At 46.0% G+C, this 27,512-nt stretch overlaps 1 protein-coding gene across 2 annotated transcripts in view; it reads left to right on the top strand.

Annotated features, from left to right (window-relative positions):
* BCR (BCR activator of RhoGEF and GTPase) overlaps positions 1-27,512 on the top strand; it is a 109,311-nt gene that overhangs the window by 46,846 nt on the left and 34,953 nt on the right. For both annotated transcript variants that reach the window (XM_026119087.2, XM_064522223.1), the window contains exons 2-8: positions 4,216-4,400; positions 16,352-16,456; positions 16,967-17,152; positions 20,836-20,943; positions 22,716-22,776; positions 23,697-23,749; positions 24,102-24,242. In XM_026119087.2, the coding sequence (XP_025974872.1) occupies positions 4,216-4,400; positions 16,352-16,456; positions 16,967-17,152; positions 20,836-20,943; positions 22,716-22,776; positions 23,697-23,749; positions 24,102-24,242 (839 nt within the window). The remainder of the gene's footprint in view (positions 1-4,215; positions 4,401-16,351; positions 16,457-16,966; positions 17,153-20,835; positions 20,944-22,715; positions 22,777-23,696; positions 23,750-24,101; positions 24,243-27,512) is intronic.

Raw genomic sequence — 27,512 nt, 5'->3', positions numbered from 1 at the left:
GTGGATGGGTGCAAGGAAGGAGACAGTGCTGGTGCAGGGGAGGGGCACTGTAAGGGAATGTCAGAAGGGCCAGTGGTGGAAAAGGCTACTCTGAGATGCCGAGAGGACTTGTTTCTGTGTGTCATGGCTGCTGTGCTCCTCTGTGGGATGGGATCTTTTACAAGCTGCCCAAAGAGGAGGAGAAGGGGGCCCTGCTGGTGAGGCAAGAGAAGCCCTAAGATCTGTTGCCCTTCTGCAGACTGGTGAGGACTTGTTAGGGAGGCTAGAGACCCCTCCACTCCCCTCTCTCCTCCCTGGCTTCTGTGACATGGACACAGCGAGCTGAGCAAGATGGACAGTGGCACCTGGCAATCAGAGGACAAACTGTGTGAGCCAAACCTCTCTAGGGACCATAGATACATCGCTAAGTCAGGTCCCTGTGCTCGAAGCCAGGGTGCTTTGCACCCCATCTGAGATCTTGTTATGTTTTTCTTTTTTTTTGTTCCCGTCATGTCTCTGAGCAGAGCCCACAGAGTGGCATCCACCAGCTCCATGGACACCTTCTGGGAGCAGAAGGCTCAGGTGGGGTAGTCTGCTCGGTATCTCCTTCTGATGCCCTCTCAGAACAATGTGTTTGAGCCCATCATCCTCATACCCCTTCCCTTTTGTGTTAGGTGTCCCCTGTCATCAGTTGTCTGTTGTCCCTGTGTTTCTTCTTTCCTTAGCTTTTTCCCATCACAAGAGGGTTTGATGATTTGGTTAGGGTTGGGTTACTGGCTGGCTCTAAAAGGAGAGTGATGGCCCTCTTAATGCTCAGACACCAGCCGAGAAACCAAGCTCTCTCACCTGGGCTTAGCCACTGTCTCCATTTGCTATCTGCAACAGCAGCACCCAGAGCAGCTGGAGGTATCTGCTGAGCTGCTGGCTCTCGTCTCTGCTCTAGTCTTTTTTGCTCCCAGGTGGAGCACTCCAGAGCTGAACAGCCTGTGCAGCATTGTGCTAGACTGGTTTTAGGAGACCTGAATAGCCTAGTTTCCCTAGCAACAGTGGTCTTCTAATCACAGAGATACAAGTCTACTTCTCTTATCAGTGTTAGGACTTGGGTAGTGTGTCTGGCTACAGGAATATTTTGCTTCTGTTGGAATAAATGGTGGAATAAAAGCCAGAAGGTCCTTCTGCCCTGGAGATGATAAAAATCACCATAGGTAGATTTCAGTGCTGTTTCCAGCAATAATAGAAATAAGAGGTATTATAACTCCTTCTAAGCTTTTTAATATGTGAAGGATCCCTGGAGGATACAGAAATAAGGTTTGCATGTGCAGATCTCATGGCAGTCAGTGACACTGATAGATTGACACTCTTCCCTCCTTGTTGAGATGCATTATCTTTGTTTTTATGGATGGGGAGGCAGAGTGAGGGATTCAAGGGCAAGCTGGATCTTGCTGCAAAGCTAGGAATAAACCTCCTCTCCTGAGCCCAAGTTCTGCACCTTCCCTCTCCTTCAGTTTAAGTTTAAGGTCTCTCTGTGTAGTAGGAGACAGTGTACGTTATGAAAGTTAGCAGTACAAAGGCTGCTTCTTAGCAGAAGAAGGTGTGGAAAGAAAAAATACTGTGATTCACTAAAAGTCTTTCTGCTAATATAATTCAGACTGACTTCACTCTTCCATTTACAGAAATGGAGCAAACTATAAAATCAGCAAGGGTGAGCATTAGGAGTGAAAGAAATATTCCTGTCTTCGTTTCTGCACAGCAATAAGGTCTTGTTTCTGTACGTGTGCTGGGAAAAACTGTTTTGAATAGAAGTAGTTTAAAGAAACTTCTGAAGGGAAAAGAACTCTTCCCACTCAAAGGCGTGAAGCTGACAGAAGAACCTGGTACTGATATTCCTCCCTGGATAATACAGGTAACTTCTTGGCTTAGAAAGCTGCACAAGGGATAGTTCCAAGGAAAAGCAGATCACCACATTCCTCCAATGAAGGTGTTAGTGCGGTGTGGTTTTTGCTTGTTTGTTTTTACGTGTGGCACCAATGTGCAGAAATGGAAGGAGACACCCTTCCTTCTTTCTATTTTAATTCTGGTTTCTGGAATCAAAATGGTTCCTAGAAGTTCCCTGTGACCAAAGGGAAGGCCAGCCATCTTCTGTGTGGAGGAGATTGTTTTTATTTTTCTTTCCACAGTTTTCGTGCCTGTTTGGATAGTGGAAGGCTGGGGTTAAGCTGTCTTCTCTTTAGCATTCTTTCAGCCAAAGAGTCCTTAAACCCCAGCGTGAGATTTGGTTGGCCTTCAGGTATGCAGGTATAATCCAACTTCAGGGTTTCTAAAAATCTGTTTGTGACTGAGCATCTTTATTTCAGCAACTCACTTTCAAGCCTCCATTAACCAAATCAGTTTGGGGTGTATTCCGAACACTTGGGGAGCTCTGGAAAGCCTCTACCATCTAGATGGAAGGTCCCTTCCAAAGAACACGTGCCAACTTTTATTTTCCATTCCTGTCGTCTTGCATGATCTAATAAATAAGTCGTTTGAGGAACTCTGAGAGCTTGAGCACAGGGTAATACCACGAGGGGGTGGGTGGCATAAAACTTGTTGAGCTTGTTAAAATAATATTGCCACGGGCCTTCAGCAGCCTAAAGGTCTCATATACAGCTGTTTTTTTGGCTGGGTGGTATTTGGTACAAATCAGGACAGAGGCTCAGCTCTACAGTGACTTTATTGTTGGGTTTTCAGTATATTGTTTGCATAAATTCCCTAGACCAGCTCTGCCTCCTGAATAAGCCACATGGATCAAGTTTTATTCTGTTTCACACAAAGTTCACATCCTTTGCTGGAATGAGTCATGCTGTAACTGAGTTTACTGTGAGGGAGGAAAGTGGGCTTTAAAATGTTACTCCTCCACTCTGCCTTAGCGATGTATAACAGCATTATTAGTATGCTTGGCAGCTGCTACCTGTTACTTTCACAGAACCTGGATATTTGTGAAAACAAGTAAAATTTGGTTCCATTTGTGTTCCAGTGTGAATTTAATGCAAAATTTTATACTTTTCAGAAGAAAAATTGCTTCCTTTTTGCGACTTTGTTTTCCGTAATGCTCCCTTGCCACTGTAAAAGCTGATGTAGCTGATCTCCCCATGGTTGTGTTTTGGTTTTGAATTGTCTTCTGAACTATCTTTGTGGAAGGGAGAAGAGTGACATTTTGTGTCTTGTAACTGAAAGAGGAGGAAAAACTTTCCCATTTGTGTTCAGCGGACCATGTATGGATATTACTGTATGCACAGGACTGCTTCTGGGCACTGACAGATAGGTGAAAGTGCTTCACATGCAAAGGATCAGCCACAGGCCCGTGTAACCCGTGCGTAAGGTTGCCTCCAGCTTCCTGCAGGGAAGATGTACGTGTTGCAGTGCCACTGTGCAGAAGGCAAAGTTTGGTCCTATGTGTATGTTTGTACGTGCAGAAAGGTCCAAGACCTTTAATTCATGGTAGAGGGAGCTGTTCAGCGAGTCCTCAACACCGTTTTTGCAGGAACAGCTTCTGTATCCAGCTTTCCGCTAGAAAAGATACCAATTTTACTACTAATCTTTTCTGCAGAAGTTCTTTGACATCTAATGCAATAATGGCTAATTTGACTTTTCATGCAACCATCCCCTTTTTTTTCCTGTTTGGGGGGAGGTGTTTGTTTAAGGACAGCCAATGTAGGGCCTCTTAGGATTTTATTTTTGGCAGCAGGCCTGACATATAAGACCTTTCTTTCCTAGTGCTCTTGTTCCTGAGAGATCTGAAAGGATTTGTATTTTTCTCCTGAGCTATGTATCATCTGTGATTGCTAAATTGCAGAGGCGTCACCTGTGCTGGTTGCACACAAAAAACAGGGTCTATTACCCTAAACAGTGTCATTCCTAAACCCAGACAGCAGAACCTCTGTGGAGCCTGCAAAAGGATTTATTCTGATGCTTTTGAGGCAAAATCTAGGAGGAAGAGCTGAAATTAAATGAGCACCGATGTTAGATATTAGAAAGGACTTTATTTTTTAGAACTTATAATGAGTGAAGTGAGTGTGCTTAGTGACAACGTGAGTTTAATTAAATTTACGCCTCCACTTGATCTATATTTAACTATCACTGACTCTGGATTTACTGATAAGTAAGCATAATAGCTGGGAGGCAGACAGTGGTCTTGGTTGACCAGCCTGTCTCCTGTCCAGTTTGCCTCTAACCAGACTTTTCTCCTGTGTTTTACAGATGCTTCATTCAGCGGTACACCACCTAGCTATGCGTATGATGCAGATCGAGCTGAAGAACAGAGGCGCCATCATGACATGATGCCCTATATTGATGACTCGCCATCATCCTCACCCCATCTCAGTTCCAAGAGCCGGGGCAGCAGAGACACCCTATCTTCAGGGTCTCTGGAATCTACAAAATCAGTGAGTCCTTTCCCTGCCTTTTTTGGAGTCAGAAGAGCGTTGGAGGATTGTGAGGGGGAGGCTGTTGCAGCAAGGAGCAAAGACTGGGACTACTAGCATGGTAGGATAGACCACCTGGTGCAGTATCGTGGGGCCTGATAGATACGGTGTATTTAAAGTTAAGTTGAGGCTTCTCGCTGATGTTAAGCCCAAACTTCAGAGATGAGCGTTGTGTGTATATTTTCAAGACTTAAGTTTTTCACCCTCTTTGATGTGAATTTAATTGAAGAGAATTGGTGAATAATTGCTGCTGAGAGGGCCTCTAAATACCAGGTGTTTTGAAAAAGACACTATGGGGCAAAACTTCCTACATTATAAATGTATTTAGGGGGTGTGTTCAACGTTTGCATCTGTACATGTGTTTTGTCATTGCCTTTCACAAGGAAAATGAGTTGTTTTCAGGTAAGTTAAGAGATTTTGATAAAGCATGTAGAATATAAGATCAGTTTTTTGCCCTCTGGAGAGGGAATAAGAGGAATTAAAACTGCCAGCTCTGAAATATTATGACTTTGTGTAGGAAATGAATAGTAAAATTCCTTATGAGAAGTAGCCATCAACTATCTATCTATCTAATCAGCTGTGGCACATGAAAAGCTCAGCAGAAACCACCTAGCCTGACCTGTGGATTGGTGTGGATTTTCAGGCTACACTGCATTATCAGGTTCGGGAGTTTTGCTATAGCATGAAACTTAAGGAAAACATCTATTTTTGATTTTTATGGTCTTGGTAGAGAGTCTGTCACTTTCCTTGGTAAATAAATCTATTGATTCTGCTGTCTTCACAGTCAAAAATGTCCTGTTTCTAGTTTGAATATATGTGTTTGCCTTTCAGCCCTTGTTTCGCTTCTTTAGCCTTTTGCTTTCAAGATTGTAGAGCTCTTCAATTCCAAATTGCTGTTTCCCTGCATATCTTTGTCACCTGCAAACTTCTCTTTTTTCAAAGTCATTCATAAAAATGCTTAATAGCACAAGGACAACTGTCATTTCCTTCATATTGTGTTTCTAAAAGTATAGCCACCCAACCTTGAATTGCCATATTATAAATAACAGTTGGAAATTTATCATATAAGTGATCTAATGTATATGTTGACTTTGTATTGTTCCACCTTATTAATCAAGGTGTCATGGGAGAAGATGATGGATATTTTACAGATAGCAGAGTACATATAAATCAACACCATCGCCTTTATCAAACAGCTTTATTCATCTTACATCAAAATGATTTCAAGAGTTTGACAAGCTCCACAAACCATGCTATTTAGCATTCATTATGTACATCCTCTTATCACTTTTTATCAGTTAAGTGCCACATCATGTCTCCTTACCTTTTTCAGGATGAATGTTGGATTAAGAGGCCTACATGAGAGAGGGTTCTTGCTCCTCCTTTCTCATTTACAAAAATGCATTGTTAGGATCTCTTAAAGCATTATCAAGTACATGGATTGTTGATGTTTGCTTATTTTAATTGAATATAACGTGTAGGATCTGGTCAGTTGCTTGTGCTTTAACGTTCTGATTCTGAGATGCTTCTTTATCTCTCAAGATGAGAATTCTTGTAATATGCAAGGGGTTTTTGAATGAAGAAGTGGTCATATAATCTTTAAAGCTTCAAGAGCGTTTTAATACTGGCTTGAGATTTCTAGGATGTATGTCTCAGCATGAAGGAAAAATGTTGCATGACTACATATGACTGAAAATCATCTTCGAAGAAGTAGTTGTCATAGTGTCTGTGTGACTGGCCTGGAAGAGACACTGCCAGTGTCCCATCTTGTTCTTGATTTGTTTCAATATTGCTTCATAAGGCTCTTCCTCCCACCCCTTTTTTTTTTTTAAACCGTAAATGGCTGCTCCCTTCTCTTTGGCTCTCCAGTCCTTCTAGGAGAGCATTGATTTGAAATAATCTTATAATGTCCATCTTCCACAAGGATGCAGTAGTATCAAGGAGACTGTTTTACAATTAAAACAAACAATTCCCATATCTGTTGTTTATTACCCAAACATTTAGTATTGGCAATTGAAAACTGTTTTCCTTTGTGTCTTGGCTGTATACTTAATTTCATTCTTGCCGTTTAGTTTTTGTGCTGAATTTTTTGTACTTATTGGATTTTTCTCTCTTTTTCTTTTCTTTTTCTTTTTCTTTCTTTTTCTTTCCCTGGGTTTGTGACATTCCTGGCAGAGTCTAGCCAATCTATCCCCCAGAAATCCAGATGACCTTCATCTCCATGGCAGGGAGAACCCATCTGTATAACTCTTCTTTTCCAGTAGGTGATAAACTAGCATTCCATAAAATCCAAATCCTCAGCCACATGCCGTATCGCACAGTCGATCCAGGATCTCTTGCTTTCCTTTGCTTACAAGACAGCATGTTTGCCAGAGGGCAGCTCTCCACCGTGGTGGGAGCTCACCAGGCCTCCTATCTGAGCAGCTTCAGGCATACTTTGCCCATGCTACAGGCCCATATGTAGTACAGCCTGTGTTAGAGCAGCGCTGTATCTGAACTAATGTGTCCTGCAGAGAGCAAAGGAATAGTGAGCCATGCTCAGCGTTGCGAGACGATGGTTTCTGGTCAGCTCGGAGTGCAGGAGAGCCTGCTGTCTGACTGTGAAGAGCCATGTAGTCATACTTTTAGAAAACTATCAAAATATTCATACTTTCCCACCGTTCAGAGATGTGGGAAGTATTCTGGGGTCCGGGTACTTGTGCATCTGCTATGTCGGTGGTGCTACTTCCTTCGAAAAGTGATGTTTTATTGCTCCCATAAGAAGGAGAGGTCCCAGTACAGATGGGACTTCTGATCCTGAACCTCAGCTGCTTTGGCTGATCCTTTCTGGAACCAGTTCCTGAATGCCAGTGCCACTCACAAAGGAGGGTCTGTCTCAAGGAGGAAGAGACTGACTTCAGTATGGTTACAGTATTTACCAAACAAGTTAACCTTCCTGTCATCAGATGACCTGTTACTGTAGTTATGTTTTCAGCTGTAGTGGAAAAGACATCACTAACAAATTTAAGTGCCAAATGTACTGTGCTGAGCCAAGCACATAAAATGTTTGACCAGAAGCCCGGAATAGCAGGACGTGCATCTCTTCTATTTTCTTTTTCGCTACACTTAATTATAAGAAAATGATTTTTGTTTATGTGTGCTTGCTTTTATAGTTAACCTCCTTGCCCTATTGCATCTTTTTAGGTGGCTGCAATTACTTCTGAAAATTTTATATTATCTTTATGACCAGCGACTAAAATCAACAGTTACCGTGTATAATAACGCAACACGTGCAGTGTATATATCACTTTCACAGAATGTGACGTTTGCAAAGTCATTCAGAAGTTAAGAAATGACTGCAGTATCTAGCCCTGCCTTGTGTCTATAACCTTGTCTCGAATCTTTTTGATAATTTTCAGTTACTCAGTCATGCCCTATTTTTCCCGTGGGCTTGCTGCGTCGTTCAGTGTACGTGGTGAATGGTGCTCACTAGATTCAGTATTTTCTTTCCAGTGCTACGTGTGTGCCTTATTTACAGGACGCTGTTCAAACTGCTCTGAGTACAGAACTACTCATTTCCTGTTGGCATGATCATAGCTCCAAATAGTGCCGGAATGCCGCAGAGGTCTTCATTATCCCTGCGATGTGCTGTGAGATAGGGAGATGGTATGTTTGCTAACCACGCGTAGACAAGGCAGACAGCTTACAGGATTAGAGCGTCTGCTCATTTTGGGTGCTTAATGTGAGATACCTAACGGTCTGCAAAACCAGGTTCTGACTCTTAATGTAGTTCTCTTCATGTTCAAAACACAACCCCTTTAATTTCACTTGCAACTCAGTTATCGGTATTCCAGTCAGGCACACAGAAAATGAAAAGCATGCAAACAATGAATATTTTTAAATGTGGTTTTAATTGATTTACTTAACGTCGCACAGACGCTGTGTAGCAGAGACAGTAGTTTTCTGAAGTGATGTTCATCTGCCTTATCCATGAGACCAGCCTTCCTGCTGGAGATTGGATTGTTGCTCTCTGGACACTGAGGGCACTTTGCTTTGACTTGCTTTGTGGGCTTGCTCAAGGCTTTGTATTTTTCTGCCAAGTGTTTGGCTCAGTTCTGTCCTCTGGTAGCAGTTGTAACCCTTGGTTGGATGGCACGTCAGGGCTGCACCTGGTCCACCCAGCCAACACCTTCTCGGTGTTGGGAAAAGCAGTGCCTTTCTCTAAAGGAGGGTGAAGGGATACCTCCTCCCGGACTACTCGTGGAGAGGCATCGTGTTGTTCGCTCGGCGTATGAGGTGACTGACTCCCAGCTCCTCACGTCCTGTGTCCCAGGAAATGAGGACCACAACTGACTTCCATAAAGTTTGTGCTGTTCTTCCACATCCTTGTCACTTGGGATCTGTTTTGCAATTCCTCCACCTGCACCGCCTAAGCAAACTGAAAGCTGCTGGCTGGTCTGCCTCCAAACTGCACCACTTCAGCCACTTTTTATGGATTCGCATTCCACCTGCTGTGTGTCCATTGCCTGAACATCTGTTGCTATCTAAGGAGGGTGGCGAGAGGTGCACCAGCCTCAACTTTTTCTGTGACCCAGAGATGAAATGAGCAGTGTGAGTGTGTTTGGAGTATCTCAGCATCCCCTGACTTGTCATTTCTGCGGTAAGGATGCCTAAATGAATGTTTGCATTGAGCAAGCTAGGTTGTACCCCCTCTTCTGGCTCTTCCAGAACCTCATGCTGAGCTGCTGAAGCATGTCATTACATAAAGCTGATGTTTTTGCCAAACTTTGACTGTTGCTCTGAAGCAAGCCCGCAGGCCACTAGCGCACAAATTGTTTGTTTATTTAACTGGGGAAGTGATTTAATTTTCCTCAGCCTTGCTTTTGGTAACAGCTGAATTGCTGCGACTGAACTCTCCAAAAATTCTGGAAACCTGGCATGGAAATGTCAACCCAAATGGTTGCCAAACAGTAGAATTGGTAGCGTCAGAAAGTGTCAATGTTTGTAATGGGTAGTATTAATTCAGTCCCTTAGAGGAGGAAGAAAGAGAGTGTATCTGTATTCCTCCTATGTTTAGGGCAAAAAGTGGAGAAGATAGCTGGAGACTTAGCTCTCCCTCTGTTCTCCTCTTGCCCCTGTATTCCTGGGGCATAGGAGGGTGTTGAGGCACTTGGCAAAGCTAGTGACACACACCACAAAAGGCGAATTGTTATTGCCAGGAGTTTGGAGTGGGTAGCTTGTTGCTTGGATGCTGGAGATTGAGAGCATTTGGGAAGCTTCTCAGTTGTGGTGGTCCTATTGGTACTGCTCATCATGTGGGGAGAGATTACAGCAGTGGGAAGAGTGGGAGTGAGAAGACCTTTCACGACCTGCTCATCAGCAAAGCCAGGCTAAAACACGTGTGGTGCCCGGTGGAGATGGGAGTGGGGCAGCCCATGGAAAGGTAAGGCCAGTTCCACCCCCGCAGGAAATGGGTGGGGTCACTTTTCTGGTGCTCAGAAGATGAATTTTTTGACAAAGTGGATCTCCTCAGTTTTGGTATACATCTCCCTCTGGGAGATGGGAGTGCCAGATTTGAGCTACTAACTCCGAACTCTCTCATCTTTGGGGAAGTTTGCTAATACCTAAAGCTTTCCAGGTGGAACTTCTCTTCTTCCTCTTGCTGCTGTGCAGCCCGCTGGTTGGCACAGCCTTGGCAGCCACTGCTGGTCCTCAGTCCAGGCTGCCACTACCTGCCAGCCATCTGAGAGCAGGGCTGTGGCAGAGCAGCTTGAGGACACTTCCTCTAGTTTGGCCCCAAAGAGGGGAAACTGTGTTTCAGCTCCAGGATAAGGGCACTCTGTAGTTGTAAATTCAACCTGCTTGCAGGTTGCTTCCTTTGGCTCAGTCCCTTGCCTTCTGATTGCCTGCCTCTCCAGTGGTATCGTGGTCTCTGGTGGATAGCTGTTTCCAGCTCTCCCTCAAAACTGTGACCTAGGGCGAGCTCAGAGCGTCATTTAGACTTGTGGGCGGTGCTGCCCTGCTGGCTCTCTTAACTACGGCCTCGGGAATCTCTGCCATCTCTGTCTGCTTGCCTCCTGTTCACATCATTCCTCCCATCCTCTTGCTCACGGAGGGTGCCTTTTTAGCATCTTGGCTTTGTGCATCTGTCCTGGGCATGTCTAGGGCTCTGTGTGGCTTTTAACTCACGACACATGCTCCAGACCTTGATTCCTTATCAGGGTTGTAAGCACTCTAAAGCAGTGAAAATGCTGCTCCTCTGTGAATGCTTGGAGATGTTAAATGCTCCTTTAATTAAAAAAAGGAAAAATCTTCAGGGTGCGGCTTTGTTGCCCTCCTGCTCTGCTGTTCACCGCTTGGGTCTGGCAGGGTGGCGGGGGACTTGGGTGCCCTAGAGCCTGGCAGGAGGGAAGCTGGCCTGGCTGCCGAAGTTACTGTGTGAGGCCCTGCTTCTGCACGTAGACCGACAAGGGCTCCACTGACTGGTCCTGCCCACGCAGCCAGAGCTGGGGCTCGGAAAGGCAGAAGCGTCAGCAGCTGGAGCGCCCCTGTAGAAAGCCGGCTGCTCGCAGGTGTGAAGAGCTTTGCCTCTTGCGGATTTATTGAAAACCCGTCTTGGAAATTGAACAACACGGCCACATGCTACATGGCAAAGATGTCGGCAAAGACGTTCTGCACCCGCTTCACTGGCTCCTTGTGGCAGTCGCGGTGCGTCCCAGCCGAGGGCAGAGGGGTCGCCCGCCCTTCTGGGCTTGCAGCTGCTGACGGCACTTCCCCCTGGCACGTGTCTGGAGCAGAACAGGCAAATTTTGCTCCCTCTAGATTTTATCCTCTGCAGAAAAGCAGGGGTGTGCATGGCTTGTCCTGTGGAGGTGAAGCCCTGGCAGATTTGTCGGGGGGCAGCGGGGAGGGGGAGAGCTGACCTCCAAAACCACATCAGTAGCTGGGATTACCTCTCTGTAACAGCCCTACTGCTAGCTTGTCCTCTTCCCTCCCTCTCCAGCGCTTCCAGATCCTTCTCCTTTCTCTCTCTGTGTGGAGGGTTGGTTTTTTTTTTGTTTCTTTCTTTTTTTTTTACTGTCACTTTCCTTAGCGGTCCTTTTGCCACCCCCAGCAGATGCAACTTTTTCTTTTCTAACTCTTTGCTGCTTCAGGGCTCTGCCTGGGTGTGCAGCCCCTCCTGAGCAGAGCTGGCACACCAGCACTGGCGTTATAAATGATGTTGGCTGCACTCCCCGCATGGAGCAGGGTTGGCTTGATTACAGAGCATGCCCTGTTCAGTATCACCTAGGCAATGAGACACCTCCAGCCTGTTTAGCAGAAGCTTTCAATGGTATTTACATATAAAAAAATGAAATGAATAGCTTTTCCCCTTCATAGGCTGTCGGCTTCTCCATGAAATTGTGAGCTGTCCTAATGGGAAACCTCTCCTCGAACATGTTCACTGCGTGGCAAATGCACATGCTGTACCAAAGGGAGGTCTGGGAGTTAAAGTGCCGTTTATATGCCCACTTTGAGGCAATGATTCCCCTTACAGGGCTGCGCCAGCAGCAGCTGCTCTGCAAAATCTTGTGTGTTGTAGTTTCAGGATTCTTAATCTGCGTTCTTCCACCATTTACAATAAAACAATTATTGCTGTTAATTTAAACAACAAGCAGGAAGCCCTGAGCTCTTTAAACAGAGTCAGGAAGAGCTGAATCTGTCTAATCCTTGGAGCTGGTGAGTCCCAGGCTTGCAGTAATTGAATACAACAGGCCGTGCCAACCTGGTTAGTAAACTAAGTGCTTAGACTGACAAGCTGTAAACACATTCAAAACAGCCGTGGCTCTGGGCCAGCGTACGCACGCTCGCTAATATCTGCAGTGCTCTTAACCGCTCGGCCTGGCTTTGATTCAGCTTGCAAGACTGTCCTTATGACCGTGACTCAATCTTTTGGTTTTTAAGTCCTTGGGAGAGCAAGAAGCACCCAGGTGAAGAGAAAACAGCAGTATGTTACAGGTGTGAGACACCTTTCCTTCATCCTCAGGGCCACCTTCCCTCTACCTCTTTTTTCTTTTTTTTTTCTTTTTTTTCTTTTTTAGCAGAACACAAATTTCTTGTCTGGGGCCTCGTGGCTTATTGCTGCCTTGAGATAGTCTTGTAAGATGGATTTATTTGTAAATGTGCAGGCAAAGAGGTAGCCAAAAGAATGGAAGGGCAGTGGAGAAGGGCTAGAAATAGGTGCTGGCATCAGAGGTAGGGATAGAGTCAGCACATGAAAAACTAGCCGGACTCGTACAAGTGAAAACCTGGCTCACCGAGCCAGGTGGGAAGCCTGGGATTCACTGCTGACCGCCCGGCGTTCCCTGGCGAGGGGTTAGTTTGCCAGCAGAGGCTGCTCCCCCATCCTGCTGGGAACGTCCCGGCTGCACTTGGGCGGCGAGGTGTGTTTTCCCTTAGCTCAGGGGACCTGGTGGCTGTGGCACCAGCTCCTCCCCTTGCCGCGGAGGTTTCGGTTGCTTCCTTCGTGCCAGGGCAGGGCCCGGCGTCCCGGCCTGGGCGGCTCTCCCTGAACCAGCGGGCAGCCGGCTGGGGAGCTCGCTACCTGGACCTGCGATGGACCCTCTCTCACTGCCTGGGGAGCAGAAACGGAGCGGCCGGTGAAGCTGTCATGGTCACAGCGTTGCTGTTCCTTCCCTCTTTTTGTCAGATATGTTATGGACAAAGCAGAAAATGCCTTTGGCATTGGCTGCGTCGCATTTTGGCATGCCGTGGTGCTGGAAAGGGGTGGTGGAAGGACAGTAGCAGAGTATCTTTGCCTGCTAATTGCTCTGACTTGTTTTGGGTGAGCAGGTGAGCCTGTTCCCAGTTCTGCACGTGGGAAGTGTTGTAATCAAGTAATAAGCTTGCTTCTCTGCTTCCTGATGCTGGCACCAGCTCCCAGCAGCTTTCTCAGTCCTGGAGTAAGTTTCCTAACAAGTGTGACTTGAAAAGCACCCTGAGGCTGCCGAAGCACCGGGGCTGGTTTCCAGAAGTTCATCTGGCAGCAAGCGCGGCTGCTCAGCACGGCCCCAGATGAAGCTGTGAGAAAAGGCCGTCCTCAGCAGGAAACTCGTGTCAGGCCCTGGCTTGCTGGAGGAAACGCGGAGTGGCAGCACGGTGGAGACAGCAGCAGTGTGGTGCCTTATTGATCCCTGGCACAGCAGGAGCTCATCTTTTTACACGTGAGGAAGCTGTATGTAAATTTGAGGCACCGCGCTGGAAGCCTTGCGACATGCTCTGTGATGGCTGGAGACCTCCCCGAGGGTTTCTTCGGCAACCGCTGCAGTGCAGCTGAAGCGGCTGGGCCCTGCTCTGGCTGGCTGGGGCTGAGGCTACAGGTTCTCCAAGCATCACGCTTGGAAGCTGCTCCTCTAAAAAGGATTAAAACAATGCGGACTCCCCAAAGTGACCTTGCTGGTGACGAGCAGGGAGGAAGGTCCCTAGGGTCTCCTGAGAGAGGTTTCCCTCCCTGAAAGCAGCTCCCCTTTAAGGAAAGGAAATTAACATTCAGGAGAAAACGCCGTCTCTGTCAGCCGAGGATACCCGGCAAGAACTGGCTTATAAATTAGGGCTTTGATTTGTGAAGAGGAAAACTGTTGTCGCAGTCATGATAGGGAAGTTTGAATCATTTAAATGACTTGTCGTTGTGTGCTGCCCTTTACAGATGTTACAAACATACCCAGGTGGTTTTTAAATCCTCACCTCTTCCAAGAGAACCTGCTAGAGACGATCACAGTGCCATGTCAGTATTGACCGGTTGCATCATCCGCAGCAGCGGGGACTTGGGAGCACTGTTAGGTTTTTTCAGTGCTTCTTTGTAAAGCAGTGTTTTTCTTTTGTAAATCTTGTAAGAAATCTTTGGAAACCGAGAGATACTGTGTTTTTCTTGCACCAGGACTGCCGGGAGCTTCACGCACAGACGGCTACATTCGTGCCTCTTCAGCTGAAAGAAATCTTTGTTAAATATCTTGGGACTGTCTTTCGTGATTACGTATTTATACCGTGCCTAGCAAATGGTCCAGGTGTTGGACATCCAGGCACGACTGGTACAGAAATCATAAGGAACAGTCATAATCTTGTTGCACAGTTCTGACTGAGCTGTGACAGGCATCATGTGGGTGCACGGTGGGCGCACACAGAAGCTGTTGCGGCTCTCGTTTTACCAGGTAGTTTATTGCTGGTGGTTTTTTCTTTTTCTTTCTTTTTTTATCTTCTGAATGTGACTGCTGAATTACAAACCCCCAGTTCCTTTGAGATGCCCTTTCAAAACTTTAAAAAGGCGCTGCTGTTCTTACTGAACCTCACGGAAGGGAGAGCTGCAAAGACAAGTTCTTCCTTCCATGTGCTACCTGACTTGGGTGTGAATTTTACTCGTTTCCTTAGAACAGCTTCTGTCTGCCGCTTTCATTTAAGAGGTGTTGGTGGTATTTGACACCTTAAGCAATTTCTATAAAGTAACTGCTGCAAGATCTTTTAGCCTAGAAAATAGCTTGTGCAATTTAATGAAAACGTTCAAAAATCAGGATGGTTATTGATGAGACTGAATCCAAAAATATCTGGAAGCGTGAGGCTCTCTTTCTTTCTTAGTGTGGCGCGTGGGCTCAGTTGCACTCGGAGTGTGATAGCTGCTGAAAGCTTACCTATGGCAAAGCTATCTTCTCTCCATAATGAGCCTCATACATACATCCACAGGGTTCAAAGCGTAGGAACCTAAACTAAATGGGATTTTTTTATCAGCTCTAGAAGGGCTTTATGTTCAGCCAATAGAGCAGAGCATACTGTTATGTTTCCTAATCCTCCTGCTGCTGAAATCAATAGCCAAAGATTCCTCTGAATATTAACAGGAGTAGAAGGGAGCCCCAGACAGCCTACCCAAAGCCCTTGAAAAGTGTTTGCTTTTTTCAGATCTGACTATTGACTCGCCTCTCAATGACACTTAACGATTTAATAAGGTTAAAAGAATTGTAAAATGCCCCTTCTGTGCATTAGAGAAATAAAAAGAACTGGAAATAAGACTCTGTAAAAGTAGGATGTTTTTGATTATTTATAACCTTCACTGGTTGGATACTTTTTTTTTTTTAAGCTTATAGAAATATTTAATTTCACCTTATCAGGTTAAATAAATTTTTCAGGAAACAGTATTAAGAGGAAGGGTAATTGAAACTCTAACAGAAGAGTTACTGCTTCTCTTAACACTTAATTTTAGTCTTCTCCAATGTACGCACTTGCCCATGCATGTATTTTTTTCTATCTCTTTCTTCAGCTGCTTTGGTGAAGTACCGCTGCACGGACGCCCCATAAGAAAATGGGCATGTGCATTCCAAGCAGTGCTGATTCTTCCATCCTCAGACTAAAAATAGACATCGTGCAAGTTGGCACTGAAAAATACCTTAGTGAATAGTAGGGAATGGGAGAAAGAACGGCTGTGGTACAGCAACGTTGGGCTGTAGCTGCTGCGTGTCAGGCAGAGCTGTGCGGATGCAGGGGAAGGAGTGCTGTCTGCATAGAGAAACGTGCAGGTTTGGAGTAAGATCATGGAGACCTATTGGGGGAGGAGGGCCTGAATAGCACCTAACCAAGTGTGAATAGCACCTAACCAAGGGTCCCCAAGAGCTGGTTAGGAGGAGTAAGCGCTGAATTTTGGAGTCTTGAATTTTCAGTTAGGTGAAGGAGTCTGGGCATCTAACCGAGGCACCGAGATTGGATGACTAAAGCTAACAGCTGTGAATTATCTTTTAAGTGTCATCAGCTGCTGGTAAATAACAATCTGCTGTAATGTTTTTATCATTATGTGTATTTCTAGAAACTGGGCACTGAGCACTTTTTTTTGGTCTGTAAGTAAACTAAGTAACTGAGTATGCTGTGGCATGCATTCAGGGGGTTTTGTTTTGTTTTTAACAATCTCTCTGTAGAGTGAGCCAGACTTGGAGAAAGGCCTGGAGATGAGAAAATGGGTCCTCTCGGGAATCCTGGCCAGTGAGGAAACCTACCTGAGCCACCTGGAGGCTCTGCTGCTGGTAAGCGCTGGTGGTGGGCGCCATCCTGAACACCGGTACTTGCGCTTCCGCTGCTGCTTCGGTGCAGAGATTCCCAGAACTTCTCATACACTGACTGCCTCTCAGTCGCCCTGTGCAATGGTGCCTGTTACTCCTGTTCTCCGCTGGAGAAGGGAAGGCCTAAGGAAAGGCCTGGAACTGGCACACCCAGGGTGTTACTGGTGTGACAGAATCCAGGAGCCCAGTCTTCCAGTATTCTCTGGTAATTGTTAGACCTGCTGCTCTGCAGTTGGGCGGAGATTAAGCAAATGGAGTGCAAAGGGATTTTAGTCACACCATTAATCCACAAACCAGGGGTGCCTGGTCCCCATGAGAGAACTTGTTAATGTCTAGCTTTCGGGAGTTATGTGAATGCAAATTTTGCTTATTAATAGGATGAAAAAACAACTCTTTGGAGGGATATGTGGTAATGTGGCAAGGGTGAATGTACTTGGTTTGCATGGTAACAATTTCCTTGATTCCTTATTTTAGCCTATGAAGCCTTTGAAAGCAGCTGCCACCACCTCCCAGCCCGTACTGACTAGTCAGCAGATTGAAACAATATTTTTCAAAGTGCCTGAGCTCTACGAGATCCACAAAGAGTTCTATGATGGGCTCTTTCCACGAGTGCAGCAGTGGAGTCACCAGCAACGTGTGGGAGACCTCTTCCAAAAGCTGGTGAGTCAGCTGCCATCACCAAAGCTTCTGTCACCTCTCATTCATTTCACAGGTGTTGTTGCAATTCCCTTCAGTGACTTTGCATAGACTGAAGGGATGAAAGCCCATAGTTGGATGAGACAGCAGGCTTCTAGCTTTGCCTCACTGCAGTGAAGGGCAAAAGCAGCTGTTCTCTTGCCTTTAATTAAAGACTCTGTGGAGACTAGGCCAGTAATGCAAACATAATTTTACAGAAATACTGCATCTCCAGGGTGTCTGCAGTCATCAAACCATTTGCTTGAGAAGAAGATGGGAGAATGGCAGTGTTGAAAAGGGTGTTTTTTTTAATACTGACAGCTAAGTGTTTCTCCCTATTGCTGAGCTCCCTTGCACACACTTCCCTTCTCTCTGTGGTGCTTTGCTCTACCTTGCACTGCTTTTCTCTTTTATGGTCATCACCTTTGGCTTTGCTTTTCTGCCACCATCTTGGCCTTGGTGTTCCTCCTGCTGCTGTGCTGATGCAGTGAACCTTCTGCTGAGACTCCTCCAAGCAATTTCAACAAAATCCTCTGAGTGCAGAACAGGACAAGACATATAAAGCATCTTCCTGAGGCTGAATTCAAATTGCTGAGTTTCTGAGCCAGATGACAAATTGTTTGCATTCTAGGAGATTCCTTTGGCCCCCTTAGCCTCTCCCCTAGCGTGTGCAGAAAGCAAAGGATTAAAGAAGCTGCTTTTTCCTTTTAGAAAAGAAAAGAATCTCTGCATTCCTGAGGTGCCTCTGATTCTCAGGATAGGAGTGACATTCCAGTGAGGGGTTTATTGGATGGGGAGTGCATTTTATCAGGGTCACTCAATTGTTAGCAGCTGTGTAGCCCAGCACCAGCTCTATCCCCTATGGAGGGGGAGATGGGCCTGGAGAATGATGTTTTCCATACAAACCAGCAGCTCAAGATCAAACTCTGGGAGTCTGCTTTTCACTGCCAGCATATTTTAATCCAGAGGGGGTCAAGCTGGTGCCTTAGTGAGTAGCTCGTGGTATGCAATTTGAGCAACCGATTTACAAAGACAAAGCCACCTGCTGCTGGTTGCTGAGGCCAAGGTGCAGAAGACTGCTGAAAGGGGAAGCTCGACAAGCTGCGTTGAAAGGATGGTGCAATAATGAAAGCAGCACTAACTGCAGAAGAGCCGGATGTATTCCTTACTGCTTCTGGCTGCCAAGCAAGCTTTGACACGCTGTAGCGCTACGTAGGCCTTAATTTAAGACTGTGTCTTGCCTATGGGGATCACAGGCCTAGGCGTTAAGCCCTTCTGGCACTCTCCTTTTCTGTTCCCCTGAATCTTCTGCATTTTTAACAGAAAGGATAGTTTTGTTGGATTAGTATTGGAAGCAAAGAAGCAAATTGCCTTAGTGCAGGAAGTTCTGAGCTACCTTAGCAGTCTGTTTCTGGTGGTTTGGTACAGTATCAGTGGGAATTGTGAACTCTTTGCTAGATGAGATAGAGCTAATCATTCTTGGCAGGCAGCTGGAAGCAGCTAGATGTGAGAGACAGCAAAAACACCAGGCATTAGAAGACATCTAGACAGGATGTACGTCAAATCTTTTGGAGCAGACTTGTTTACTTGTGGTCATGTCATGCAATCTGATGATAAACACTGGAATCCTTGTTGTTATCCTGAGGTCCCCGGGAACATTAATTTTCTTTAATATCTTGTAAAAGAAAGCACTGTAGATTGATGTTAAAGACAGTGCATGCAAGGAGTTTTAGAATTTCATGAGCTTTTCCATGAAGTATGACCCATTTGTAATATCTGTGACAGCTGGTTCATTTTTTTCCAGTTGAAACTAAGGGGAGTGGGGGAGATGGAAGACACCAGGCATGGAGTGAAGTTTGCTTCTCAGTTTTGTGGAATATTTTGAAAAAATATACTTTTTTTTTTTTATAATTGGGAAAGAAACACTTTAGAACTTTTTTAGGAGTAAAGAAATACAAAAAATAGTATCACTAATAGTTTTCAGAAATGGCAAATAATTTTTAAACTGACAGCCAATTTTTTTTACCAAAGCTTTTTTGCTTTTCAGTGCGTTCTTTTTAAATGAGAAAGGAAAAACTTAAACCAGCACTAAAATTCTTTGTAAGCATTATTGCTTTGATTGGAAGCTCATTTTTTAATGGAAAATGTTTTCATAACAGCATACTTAGAAGAGGAAAGAGAAAGCTTAAATAGGCCGTTTAGGAATACTTGGAAATGAAAAAAACACACAGGAATGGAGAAGCTCTAAAGTTTTGCTGTGTTGGCTGGCATCATCTGAACACAGATACCATAAGCCCTGCAAATGAGCAGTAATTCTGACAGCAGCTTCTTCAGGGAATGGTGCCCCATGGCAGCTACAGATTTCATTCTCTCCACTGCTGGGGCCAGATCATCCCTGGCATAAGTGAGCACAGTTTCCTTTGACTTCAGTCCTAACCATGTCATTTTGCATGAGGGTTGACATTAGTTCCTAATCTTTCAATAAAATATGTTGGAGGAAATAGCTCACTGTGTTTTTGCCTCTGTTAGCTAAAAAAATTGTGCAGGGAATGTTCTCCTGAGAGTGGCTTTTTCTCTCCCATCATCTTACGGCCGACGCTCCGTAGAGAAAGGAGAGCGCAGTTATGAGAGCGTGGGAGAGGAAAAGGGCACTGGCTGTAGGAAAGCTTGCAGCTCTGCCTGTTGCACCTCTTGGGCAGAAGTGGCAGGGGAGCTGCAGATAAGGTAAGTGCAAGCTCTTCTGGTAAAAAACCCTTTGTTTGAGTGGAGTCCTCTACAGCGCTCCATCTGTTGGCTCGCTTTTGAGCGTGCACTTGCAAGCACACTTAAGCTGCTGAGATGTTTACAGTGCAGCCTGTGCAGCTCTGCAATACAAACTGCTCTGCAATCCAGGCAAGCTTGGAAGCCTCCCAGGGATTTCCCAAGCTGGATCTTATGTTCTCTGGCATGAACATGGCTGCAATTCATAAGTCAGCAAACAGGATCAGTGCTAAGACCCAGTGATTAATAATGGCTTATTACTGGACTCTGAGGCCTGCTCTGTCTTCATCTGGACCAATTGCATATTCCTTCTGCTTGAAAAGCCATGCCGTTTTCTGTCACCTGGCGCTGCAGCCCCTGCCTTCCAAATAGACAGACTGTGCTCCGAATCTCCCTTCTGTATTTTCAACTCTCTGCTGCCCTTATAATGATGTTTGCTAATGCAGATACAGGTGAATATCTGGGCTTGTTTTAACATGTCCCCCATGCATGCAGAAGCCAACAAGTAGCTTGCTGGGGTCACATTTGTGCTCTTAGGGCTGAATCATTCCTGTCTGATTCATATTTTGTGGCAAATAACCAGCAGCTCCTATTACATCCATGAGCTAAAATATTAATAGATACTAATCTGGCAGTCCAGAAGGGAAAAATAGATGGCAGTAATAAGGATGTGTCATCCTCCCAGTCCAGTAAGTGAACTTGTTCAGGGTAGGTGGAGCCGGATGCAAGGCAGCACCTGCTCTGGTTAAGCAAAGCTGATGGGCCAGAGACGTGTTTCTGGCCCTGTTCAGCATTCCCTGAGGTTCTTTGGGTTGGAGGAACATGGCCTGATCATTAGATACTCAGGCTGGCTATCCCAAACTGTCTTCCTCCCTCGCATTTATTTTGTTTTGTTTTGCTTCCTGTAGGCCAGCCAGCTGGGAGTGTACCGGGCCTTCGTGGATAACTATGAAGTTGCTATGGAGACAGCAGAGAAATGCTGCCAAGCCAATGCTCAGTTTGCTGAAATCTCTGAGGTAATGTCACGGTGTTCAGACACACGAGCCGGCTGGATCTGACTAATACCCTGCAATGTCACTCCTGTCTATCCTCCAAGTAGCTCTGCAGCCCTGACGTCCGGAGGAGTTGTGAGCTCCCATAGACTCTTGGCTTCAGTCTGGCTTCTTACCAGGATTTATACTTTGGGCTCGTAGAGGTTATCCCGTAGGCAGCCCTCGTGCCTTCCCCCCAGGGAATCTTGCCGTAACAACCAGCATTGCTTTGAACTTCCCAGTGCTGTGCCACCTTCGTGCCTTCCTAGAAGGGAAAGTTGTATTTGAGTTTCTGACATATTTCTCTGGCTAATGGTGACGCTGACTGTGATATAAAAGGCCACCCGTAATGGCTGGCATTATGTCTGTCAGCGGAACTGCAGGCTTCATCGACTCGGAGAGGAGGAGAGGGCAGCACTGGAAAGCCTTCTGTTTAAAATTGCAAACGTGTCAAGCATAATCTTTAATGTTATGTATTGGGCTGCTCTGATTTCCTCCCTTTGAGGGGAGCGCTTTGTGTCAAAGCATTTTGAAGGCTTTTTTCAGGCTTCCCAGACCACCAGCTCTGCCTGCAGTGCATGGTCTCTTTGCATTGCAATGGTTATATCTTGAGGAATTCAGCTGCCAAGAGAACATGAACTTCAGATGTGTGTCCTTAAAAACAAACAGATAAATAATCAGAGCTGAATAATACTGGGGGTGATTATTGTTGTGAAAAAGCGGTGTACACATAATATTGCACATCCCTTCAGATTTTCATGAGGAAGAGGTAAAATAAAACGTTCTCTGTGCCCCAAAATGAGGCCTGCCTGTTGGCATCTGCTGTGCTACTTGAGAGTGCAAGTGTCTCCTATTATATCCTCTGCTGAGGGTTTCCCCCAGGTTCTGGTCCTTTGCCTGGCTGCTTCTGTCCTCCAGTTGTATCAGCTCATTAGTAAAGTAGCTTCCCCAGTGCTTAGTTTTCTTTCAGTACTAAAATGTATCCTGTGGACTTTTCCATTTATTAATAATAATATATCAATAGTATTATAGTAGTCCCTGGAAGACAGAATGGAGATTAAGGCCCCAGGGTGTTCCATGCAAATGTGATCCCTGGGCTTTGCATTTTCCTGAAGGATAATTCTGAAATCATGACAGTACCTACTGTTTTTGGAATGATAGTGATGGTACTTTTGCATTTGTGTCTGTGTCCTGCTGAGAACTTCAGAGTACTTTCAGCACATTAATGCACATGGATTAATGCAATGCCTCATGGACCCTGTGCAAGGCAGAAAGTCACAGGTATTGCTCCTTTTCTGCCATGGACAGAGAACTGATTTGTCCAAGGTCACCCAGCTCTGGGCAGGTGCATAAGGAAGTATAACCTGATGGTCCTGACTCCCAATCCTGTGCTTTATTTACTGGTGGTGTACACATGGTATGACAACGGCTGGGCCCTTATGGCCATGCCTTTCTCTGCAGGTAATTAACAACTCCACCATCCCCATGTAGATGGTTCCCTGCTTTGCTGCATCTCTGTTGACATGCACTCTGAAGAAACTTGCTTAATATTTGAGATGCGTGGGTGCCTGTGACGTGGCAATGGTGGATTTACCAGAAGAAAAGCACATTTTTCCTTCCCTGACTTGGACTGTGATAGGGCTTTCATCTATGCTGGCTTAGCCCCTCCCTTGGAGGAGCAGAGTGTCTCTTACATTCACATGTGATATTTCAAGGTGATTGACGGTCTGCTACCGTGGGTTTTCTTTTTCTTTTAGAATCTAAAGGCTAGAAGCACAAAGGATTCTAAAGATCAGACGACGAAAAATTCCTTGGAAAGTGAGTGATCCATGCAGAGGAGTCTGGTTTGTCAGGACTGTGGGGGCTGTTGCCAAAACCTCCACACTCCCATTGTCTTTTTAAATGCTGGAAGGTTGTGGAGTCTTTTCTGGCTCTACCTGGGAAAGCCGCTCCCGTTCGCTAAGTAGCGGAGCTGTGCGTAGTAAGCTGCATGCATGCATGGGGAAGCCTCTGCCAAGCTTAAAACCTGATCAGTCCCTTTGGGCAATAACAAGCCCAAACAAAGGATTGCCATGATCTTAGGAGAACATCTAGTACCCAGTGGTAGTGCAAATGTCAGCCTAAAAGTACTTCTTAGTATTTTTTTCCCTATGGTAGCATCTAGAGAGCCCGGTTGAGATCAGGTTCCATTGTGCTTTTCTTTATATATGCACATAGTAAAAGATAACCCATGTTCCAAGGAGCTTCCTTACTGACTAATATGAAAGCCAATTCCATTCCTTTTTTGGCCTGTTATCAGGTTTTAGAAGCACCCAACAGTGTCATGCTGAAGTCCAGAAGGCAGAGATGCACTGCCAACCTTTCAGGAACCTCCATGGCAGCTTTAAGAGCGCAAGGCCCAATTCTGACCTGTGGGAGCAGGCAGGGTGCCAGGGAAGTGCTGGAAGTGTGCCGTGCTGTGTGCGGTCCTTCCCTGCCACCTTGGGTGCTCCTCATTTGCTGTCTGGCAGGGTGGGCTCGCAAAGGGGCATCTGTTTGCTGGGGAGAACATTTGTTTCCTCTGTGTGTTCGTGTGTGTTATTGCCTGCATAGCACATTAACCTTAGAGAAGGGAATTTCCTAGTAGCTTATTAGTAATAAACCTGTGCCTGTGCATCCAGTTGCATTGGACAAGTTGCTCTTTAGGGGGCTGTATTTAGGTGGCTGCTTTTCTCATGTTCCTGCTGCTTTTTTCACAGCTCTGTTATACAAGCCAGTGGATCGAGTGACGCGCAGCACACTTGTCCTGCATGTAAGTACCTGAAGGGTAGTTTTCAAACTTTAGGCCCTTTCCCTATTTTCTTTTCCTTCCCAATTTTCTGTGGAGCTGCAGGACTTCAAAAATTAAGCTGTCATGTTGCAAATGAGCCTCTTTTCTTTACACTGAGGAGAGGAAGTCCATGGCTAGGACCCTGGGTACCTCTCCAGTACTGTTACTGAGAAGTGCAGGGTATGGTCCTCTTCCTCTGTAGATGCAATCTTACTCTGATACGTAAGAAAAGGCTGGAGCAACTTGTCCCAAGGCTCTAGTTAGAGGACCTCAGACCCTTCTCCTTTCCAGTGTTGGTTACGATGCTGTCCTTTGTTTTTATTCCTGGTGGCAGGATTTGCTGAAGCACACTCCAGTGACCCACCCTGACCATCCCCTCCTGCAAGATGCCCTGCGGATCTCGCAGAACTTCCTCTCCAGCATCAACGAGGAGATCACTCCCCGTCGGCAGTCCATGACCGTGAAGAAGGGGGAGGTGAGTCTTTTTGCGTTAGTTATTTTGTCAGTTCCTAAATACTGGTTGTACCTTTCTGTGGAGCAGGCTGGGAACATACGCTATTCGTTTGTTTGTTGCTAAGATACAGTTTACGCAGTGTCCTTGTTCTCTAAAGGATGTAGTACAGCTCTCCTGTTTTGTGCTTGGATAACTCTCTGGAAACCCAGAGGAGAAGTAGGTTTAGAATTTTGTCCTTAGCATTGTTATAATTATTTGTCATACATCATTGCTATAATGCATATTCATATTCCTATGCACACAGAATTTGTATTTTACCTGCAAACTGTAACCAAATGGGACACCTGGGAGGAGAAAAAGGGAAGGATACATCTGAAATCACAAAAGATTAGGAAAGAGCAACAACCCCAGCAGTTTTCCAAAATCTTCATTCTCATGATGAAATTCGCTTTGCGCATGCCCATTGGGCGCATGCCCACTATTTCTAAAGAATAGTGTTGTAAACGGAACTAGGAAGCAAAACAAATGGATTAGATTGGGAAAGTTAGGGGAGGAGTTTGGCTCCTAAGGGTGTGATACAATGCTCCTCAGCTCTGTCAGGAATTGGACTAGGCCCAGAAAGTGCTGAAATGTGTAGTTCCCTTACCTGCCTGCGGTGTTGTGCAAGAAAAGCATAGAATTACCTGACGGTAAAGTCCTGCGTGCTGTGCTGTGCTTGATTCATCTGCCTCATAATTCATTGGAAGAGAATTTGGTCCGTTCTGAGTAAGGACCAAGGCTGACGGAAGTGTTAAGAGACAGAACTGTGTAGGAGGCTGGATGGGAGAGAAGTGCAGATCAGATAGTGTATGTGTAAGAGGGATTGCAGTAAGATGTCAGAGGCACTGGCTGGTCAAAAGTGACCTGCAGGGAAACATCTCCTACAAAGCCCAAGAGGTTGTTAGCTTAGAGTGAACCTTCAGGATGTATTCCCAAATCCTGTGAGCTAAACATAGTTGCTTTTAGCTGTTAAACTGATTTTCAGCTGCAGAAGATTCCCTAGAAGCTACAGTGCTGGGAATTGGATGCACCATTTGTTCTGTAGCTGTTGCTTATAGTCTCATTTTGTCAACTGAGGAAGACTGCAGCTGAGAAGAGAGGAGGAGGGGCTGAGCAACTGGAGGCTGAGATAGCAGCTCAGACATCAGTCACTAGGGTCTCGGAGGTAGTAGAAGGCCTCATTAAAGCGGATGCTGATTGAGTCGTAGCAGACATCGCAGGCTGGAATGGCCCCTCGCAGGGGAGGGAGTGATCTGTGTTCTCCAGTTGTCTGTCAGCATCTCAATGAGGGATGCGGGCTTTGAAAAGTGTCACGCAGAATCCTAATGAAGTACCAGAGCCCAGGCTGAGGGGCAGGCTCGGGAGGATAATCCTGATGATCTCCCTTCAGAGCAGTGCATTTGTCAGATCTTACAAAGCAGGAAGGGGAGGCCTGTCAGGATTGGGCTCAGCCAGCCTGTTCACGCTTTCACTGGTGCTGCAATGACTCCATGTATGATGTGGGGAGGGTGAGAAGAGGACGAAGGGGGGCTGTGAGCATGCTGGAGGGAACTGGGAGCCCTTTGTGCCCCACTCACCTGTGTCACACGCAGCTAGAGCTGAGGCCAGGGAGAAAGGGGCTTGTTTCTGGTGCTTCCCCTGTTTGCCTTCCACTCTGGGAATCTGGTGATGGCTACTTCCTTTGGGCATTTGGCACCAAGATCCTGCATTTTTTCAGAGGGACGGTGCCCCAGTTGGCACCTATCTGAGTCTGGAGTATATTTGCTCTCTCCATAATAATTCAGGACATGAGTGGGCTCCCGGCTGCTCCATGTGGGTTAGCAACGGCTGCTGCTTCCCACAAGCTACTCAGCTTGGGGTCAGAACTGGGTTTTATATAAAAAATAAATCTTTCTTAAAGATCTGTAAATCTTTCCTTTTCTACTTATCCTTTCCTCCCACTCCCCTTGCCTGTGCTTTCCCTGGGGTGACAGGACAGTGTGCAGTTTACATCTCGTAATTGACTGCTCTCAATGCATAATGCATTTTTTATTTTAATGAATCACCAGCTTGCTTTGATGGCTTTTTTCATTATTTTTCTTCCTCCCATTGAAATTTCCTTGGTGGAAGGGAAGGAGGGAAAACAGCCCTTTCCCCTCACGTATTGCTTAGGTGCTGATCTCAGTTATCTTTTTTTGCCAGTCCTCGTCTTTTATGTGGAATATTTTTCTCCTTTGAGTGCAGCACAGGGAGGAGTCAAATCTTTGCCAGCCTCTCGCTCCAGCTCTCTTTTACATGATCACTTTGAACTGGGGAAAGCAGCCAGTGGTTAATCTCCCTAGTGACAGGCTGCTAAGGAGAGGAGTGTGGGTCAGGAGAGAGCACAGCCTCATCAGCACAGTCTTCCTCCCTTTTGCAGACGGTGATCCCCTGCTCGGGGGGCACTGGCTCACACTGTCCTGCTTGCTGTCTTCCTGCCTGATGTCAGGTGTCCTTCCAGCACTCCCGCCCCCCAGCCCTGTTTGGCTCAGTGAACTCTTCTCTCATTCAAGGTTTATGCGTGTAAACTGGAAGTTTTCAGTGTTATATGGACCTGGTTTAATTTGCTGGTCTGAATGAGCATTTCAGGCAGGGCAGGCCTAGCAAGGAGATGGGCATGAAGGGAGTAAAGCCATTCAGTAAAGGCGCAGAAAGGGCTACAGTGGGCAAGACAGTATTGGTGGGTTAAGCATGCAACCCGGGATTTGAGGGAACACTAAGAACAGTTTGGCCCCCGCTGCCTGCCAGGCTCTCTGTAGCTAGTTAGTCCTTTCCGCTTTGTGGTTTGCTGTGAGTTGATGCTTTGGAGGAGCCAGGAGAGAACTGGGCCCAGCCTGTTCAGTTTGTCAGTGGTTCACTCAGCGCTTCGATGGGAGTGCGAAGGCAAGCATGGCCCGGAGGCTGAATTCGACTGGCTGAGCGTGGGAGTCCTGGGTGAGGAGCAGGATGCATCCTTGCATCCCACTCCCTTTGCGATCTGGAGGAAGGTTTGACTATATCCTCACAGAAAGTTCCAGAGGAAAGAGTATGGGGAGGAGCGAAGACATGATGGTTGTTTTGCTGCTCTTCTGCTCTTGTCCTGAGAATTTCAGCCCCCACAGAGTCCCAGTACATCTGGGGAAGGGTGCTGTGCCAAGAGTTTGAGCCTTTGGTAGACAGCAACAAGAGGCAGCCAGGAGGGTTTGGGGAAGGGCTTATCTTGGTTTCTTGATCTCCTGTCTCCATTCAGCTCTG

This window comes from Dromaius novaehollandiae, chromosome 17 (genome assembly GCF_036370855.1).
Source record: "Dromaius novaehollandiae isolate bDroNov1 chromosome 17, bDroNov1.hap1, whole genome shotgun sequence".
Taxonomy (NCBI): Eukaryota; Metazoa; Chordata; class Aves; order Casuariiformes; family Dromaiidae; genus Dromaius; species Dromaius novaehollandiae.
This window is presented reverse-complemented; position numbering and strand designations above follow the sequence as displayed.